Source organism: Salmo salar, chromosome 03, assembly GCF_965601325.2.
Source record: "Salmo salar chromosome 03, fSalSal1, whole genome shotgun sequence".
Lineage (NCBI taxonomy): Eukaryota > Metazoa > Chordata > Actinopteri > Salmoniformes > Salmonidae > Salmo > Salmo salar.
In genome coordinates this window covers 61,859,532-61,865,710 of record NC_138293.1, presented here as the reverse complement: position 1 = coordinate 61,865,710, position 6,179 = coordinate 61,859,532, and the positions used below count along the sequence as shown (strand labels likewise).

At 43.7% G+C, this 6,179-nt stretch overlaps 1 protein-coding gene across 1 annotated transcript; it reads left to right on the top strand.

Annotated features, from left to right (window-relative positions):
* The first annotated feature begins 2,445 nt into the window (after positions 1-2,445).
* phb (prohibitin) lies at positions 2,446-5,889 on the top strand. The gene is given in 7 exon segments (NM_001140130.1): positions 2,446-2,484; positions 3,011-3,105; positions 3,447-3,608; positions 3,696-3,838; positions 4,040-4,156; positions 4,365-4,460; positions 4,646-5,889. Coding segments are annotated over 6 exon segments (816 nt in total). The 5' UTR covers positions 2,446-2,484; positions 3,011-3,020; the 3' UTR covers positions 4,859-5,889.
* Positions 5,890-6,179: the final 290 nt, after the last annotated feature.

Sequence of the window (6,179 nt, the reverse complement as noted above, 5' to 3'; positions counted from 1 at the left end):
ATTGTTGTTGTTATTCATTTCAAACGCCAGGGGGCGAACTTAAGGCCAGTCTCACGGGTCCAAAAATGAATCAGTGCATTGGTCAACTGAAAACCTAGATGAGAATTGGCCAATAATGAGATACATTTGTCTTTCAACAAATTGTGTGTGTGTGTGTGTGTGTGTGTGTGTGTGTGTGTGTGTGTGTGTGTGTGTGTGTGTGTGTGTGTGTGTGTGTGTGTGTGTGTGTGTGTGTGTGTGTGTGTGTGTGTGTGTGTGTGTGTGTTAGGAGCTAGGGTTAGTTTTAGGGTTACGGTTAAGGTTAGGTTTTCGGTTTAAGGTTAGGGTTAAGGTTAGGGGAAGGTTTGGCTGAGGTAAGCCGTCATGGTAAATAAGCATTTGTTCTTAACTGACTTGCCTAGTTAAATAAAGGTCAAATTAAAAATTAAAAGTGTAAGGTCACAGGGTTAGGGTTAGAATTGTGAATGGGACTGAATTGTGTGTCCCCACAAGGTTAGTTGTACAAATCAAATCAAATTGCATTTGTCACATGCGCCGAATACAACAGGTTACCGTGAAATGCGTACTTACGAGCCCTTAACCAACAATGCAGTTCAAGAGATAGAGTTTACTATTTACTAAATAAACTAAAGTCAAAAAAAAAAGTAACACAAGAAAATGACATAACAATAACGAGGCTACATACAGGGGGTACCGGTACAGTGTCAATGTGGAGGGGGTACAGATTAGTCGAGGTAATTTGTAAAATAGCTATGCATAGATAATAAACAGTGAGTAGCAGCAGTATAAATACAAAGGGGGGGGGGGGGGGGGGGGGTCAATGTAAATAGTCCGGGTGGCCATTTGATTAATTGCTGTTAATGAGCTGTTAAGGAGCCTTATGGTCCTAGACTTGTAGCTCCGGTACCGCTTGCCATGCGGTAGCAGAAAGAACAGTCGATGACTAGGGTGACTGGAGTCTTTGACTATTTTTTAGGCCTTCCTCTGACACCGCCTAGTATATGGGTCCTGGATGTCAGGAAGCTTGGCCCTTGTGTTGTACTGGGCTGTACGCACTACCCTCTGTAGCGCCTTATGGTCAGATGCCGAGCAGTTGCCATACCAGGCGGTGATGCAACCGGTCAGGATGCTCTCAGTGGTGCAGCTGTAGAACTTTTTGAGGATCTGGGGACCCATGCCAAATCTTTTCAGTCTCCTAAGGGGGAAAAGGTGTTGTCGTGCCCTCTTCACAAGACTGTGTGTGTGTGTGTGTGTGTGTGTGTGTGTGTGTGTGTGTGTGTGTGTGTGTGTGTGTGTGTGTGTGTGTGTGTGTGTGTGTGTGTGTGTGTGTGTGAAGCCAGCCACTGAACGTTCTGAAATGATACACAGTAAGTTCAACTTTATTTTCATAATATAACCCTAACACTAACCCCTCAAAATTTGAAAAATTAAGAAGAAACAGACCAACATATGCCTAGACATTATTCTCGCCAAAGAGATGATTAATTCTACCAAAGACAGTACAGTATGACGATAGGCTGAAACTGCTTCTCCAATAGAAATCCCCGATCACACTTGTAGGCGGTGTCATGGCGACAATGGCTACCTAAACTCATGCGCAGAAGCACATCATTGGGTCTAACGGGTTGTCTCGCGCTGAACTGCGCTTGTGCAGACCGTCAAATCAAAGGCACTTCTTCGATATAAAGTTGTTTTTGACGAACATTAAAACATGTTAGTTTGTCAGTTTCACGAGGTTGGAGTAATAACATGTTCAACTACTTAAGACATTGGCTCAAATATAGGTTGTGCCTTTACATTTTGAGAAAATGAACAACTAACGAATACTTTTTCACTTCTCTCATTTACTTCTCAAACCCTGGCCCGGTCTGCATTGTCTGTTTCACAAGTCTTCCGGAAGTTTCGCGATGTTGCCCCTCATGGTTTAGAAACTCTGTGATTCAACCCTGTTCAAATGACAGAAATATCTAATTATCATTATAAACTGGGTGGTTCGAGCCCTGAATGCTGATTGGCTGACAGCCGTGGTATATCAGACCGTATACCACGGGTATGACAAAACATGTATTTTTACTGCTCTAATTACGTTGGTAACCAGTTTATAATAGCAATAAGGCACCTCGGGGGTTTGTGGTATATGGCCAATATAACACGAGTAAGGACTGTATTCAGGCACTACTCGTTGGGTCGTGTTTAAGAACATCCAATAGCCGTGGTATATTGGCCATATACCACACCCCCTTGTGCCTTATTGCTTAATCATAATATACTATTATCATAGTTGGTGAACTTCAGCAACCAGAATGCTCAGCGATATTCTCACTAGCCAATGAATTATATCGATAAACAAGTCCCGGAGCACTTCTTATCCAATCAGAGAGGAGTTTGTTACAAGTTGACGCGCATGCTTTGTAGAAAAAATAATTCATGCGTTCCAACGTTGGCTCTGGTGGAGGTCATAGACAGAACTGACAAAAACAGCAGGTGAGTGCTAATGTAGTTCTGACCATATACATGTATCGATATATAATTAACAAAGCTCCCTAATAGTCAGATGTTGCTGTGTGACTAGTTATGTGTGTAATTATTCCGTAAACCGGGAAGGTACGCATTGAGTAACATGGACACGAGCGACCGATTTGCAAGTTCTAGTCTCTGCGTGAGCATGTAGCTACACATTGTCATGATGGCTCTAGATCAGGGTAACAAACGCTGTCGTTTGGCGTGACATTGCGTGTTTCATGTTTCAATTCACATAGCTAGTTAAATAGTCTTAGTCGTTTTTGTTGTGAAGTCTGCTTGCTTGGCTAGCTAATGTAGCGTTGGCATCATTGACAGACCAAGGCCATCACGGCAGAATGGAATAACTCAGCTTTAGTAGCTACTTGCCTACATGCAGATATATTATACCACCACATACTCAATAATATAATTAAGAGCTAGAGTTGTATCTGGTGAGCTCACATGGAAATGAATAGCTCGCTATAATCTTAAATACATTTTCTTTCAGGGCTGCAGACATGGCGAAATTATTTGAATCCATCGGGAAGTTGGGGCTGGCCCTCGCCGTTGGTGGAGGTGTTGTGAACTCAGCCCTCTTCAATGGTGAGACATTGTGCTCTGTAAATGGATCAATTGATCTTGATATCATGGAAACACCTGGATTTTTTTTTCTCCTTTATTTAACTAGGCAAGTCGGTTAAGAACAAATTCTTATTTTCAATGAACAAGAATTTGTGGGTTAACTGCCTTGTTCAGTGGCAGAAGGACAGATGTTTACCTTGTCAACTCGGGGATTTGATCTTGCAACCGTTTGGTTACTAGTCCAACGCTCTAACCACTACGCTACCTGCTGCAATACTAGAAATTATGAATGACAAGGCTTAAAGTTGTGAATTCCATAACACTACCAACCTGAATTGTCCTAATATTTCTTAATGTTTCAGTTGATGCAGGTCATCGGGCAGTTATATTTGACAGGTTCCGGGGAGTGCAAGACGCCGTAGTTGGCGAGGGAACCCACTTCCTCATTCCCTGGGTACAGAAGCCTATCATCTTTGACTGTCGTTCTCGTCCACGCAACGTGCCTGTCATCACAGGCAGCAAAGGTAACTAACATGAGTCACGAGGACCGGCATATTAGCCTTCACACTTAGTCTTTCTCTGGCATACTAAAAGCTTTTACCTCCCCACAGATCTGCAGAATGTTAACATCACACTGCGCATCCTCTTCCGGCCGGTGACTAGCCAGCTCCCACGCATCTTCACCAGCATCGGAGAGGACTACGACGAGAGGGTACTGCCATCCATCACCACAGAGGTCCTCAAGTCCGTGGTGGTGAGTGTTAGACTAATGCTGCATTCCCATTATAAGGTTTTACCCTGGTGTTTGGGGGTAAAAACAGACTTTTGCATTTCCACCTGAGGCCTTGTCATAAAAAAAAGTCTGAGTGGCATTGGGTTGCAGTGAAGTCTATGCTATCCTGTTATTTCCTTGCGTCTGTGTTTTTATATGGGTGTGTTTGTGTGCACCTCATAGGCCCGGTTTGATGCCGGTGAGCTCATCACCCAGAGAGAGCTGGTGTCTCGGCAGGTCAGTGACGACCTGACAGAAAGAGCCAACACCTTCGGCCTCATCCTGGATGACGTCTCACTGGTAAGCTGATGTTTAAAGGGATAATGCACTCAAAACAACTGATTCCTATGATTTTATAATGTTGGGAGAACATTATTGTTCTGCGCTAATGTTTCATTTCATTGTTCTAATGAGTAAGGAAGCAACAGTGTTTTACCCACTGGCTCTGGTCATCACTTGTACATGTTCTGTGTTTTTAATTGAAGACCTCATGTTCCTCCTCCAACAGACACACTTGACGTTCGGTAAGGAGTTCACAGAGGCTGTTGAGATGAAGCAGGTGGCTCAGCAGGAGGCCGAGAGGGCCAGGTTTGTCGTGGAGAAGGTAAGAAGAAAGGGTTTGTTTGAGACATTGACAGAGATTTATTCTTTAAGGTGATAAGAATGATAAACATGCATTTAATACACTTGATGCTGGAAGTGACCCTGAAAACCAAGTGATTCTGACCTTGCACACCTTTTTATAAAGGATGAATAGAAGTCAGTGTGTTTCTTCTCTACTTCCCCCAGGCTGAGCAACAGAAACAGGCAGCCATCATCTCAGCAGAGGGTGACTCCCAGGCCGCCCTGCTCATTGCTAACTCCCTGCAGGAGGCTGGAGATGGCCTGGTAGAGCTGCGTAAGCTGGAGGCTGCCGAGGACATCGCCTTCCAGCTGTCCCGCTCCCGCAACATCACCTACCTGCCCGCTGGCCAGGGCACACTCCTCCAGCTGCCCCAGTGAGACCCACACACCCTGACCTAACCGCCCCTCCCTGTGACCAGCCAATGCATGGGCCATGGAGGGTGGGGAGGGAATGGGCGTCCACCTTCACACGCTCTCCTCCCACTCCGACTAACTATGGACTGGTGAAATAATGGCGGCTTGGGAGTGTGGAAAGGTCCTTGATAAGGTTCTGAAGTCTGAGCAGTGTGTGGGGAAGAGGAGGGAGCCTTAGGCTTGATCTATGGTAAACTACATTTAGTAAGTTCTGTCAAATACAAAATCGCCGATGCAGTAAATTATCTTGGATTTGTCTGGCAAATTCAACTCAGTGACAGAGTCCTGTGATATGAAGAAGTTGTAATTGTGTTAATTTAGGGGAAGAGCTGTTTGGAATGTCATGAAGGATGGAACATTTTAGCACTATTGTAACCACCACAGCAATCACAATACTGGGAATTTATTGATCTGAGAGGCCAAGCTATTTAATCAACTGGATTTACATTCATCTTAGCCAAGCATAAACTTCCATGGGTGAATAAGATGCTGCTACACACCAAAGTAGTGTAGGATCCAAAGCACCGTTGTTTTTCCACTCATAACTTTAAATTACATCGTACAAACAAATGATCTGAACTAATCTACCCAGGGCCATATATTCTAAATATGACTCTGAATCTACCCATCCCTTGACTTAGTCTATTGTGTAGAGATGGCCTGTCAAATGTCCTCTCACAGCTAGCTTTCCTAAAATCCTCCCAGTTTGATTGCCATGGAGTCCCAGTGCTGCACTCCTCTCTACTTGATTGGATCCTCTACAGAATCATCTTTGGTTTACTAGCACGCTGTCCACACCACCTCATCCATGGTCCTCAGTGACATGTCCCTCCTAGCCCAGTGGTATGAAACGTGCCTGTAAGATGGTCAAGTGTCGCAACCTTCCCTGATTCTTTAAAGTTTGTCGCTGTGTCTTTATTTTGGAGGGAGGATATGCAAGCCCCTGCATTCCTCTCAATATGTCTCAACTTAACAATAAAATTGTCATTTCTACAGCATGGTGTTCAGCTCTTTTTTTTTGTGTGTACCAAATCTCTGAAATGTGACACAGTTCATGTTCAAGTTATGGTTCTCATTTATAGCCACAAGAGGGCCCTATAAATATATTGTGAGTTTTGCATCCAATTTGTGAATACCTGCACTTGAGTGCATAAATATAAACTTATACCAGATGTAACGTTTGTCTGCTATTGAGTAAATTCTGTGTAGAGGTTGAAAGGACTCCCTAAACATTTTTATTTTTTACATATATATATATAAAAAGCTTTACATTGAGGCAGAGAAC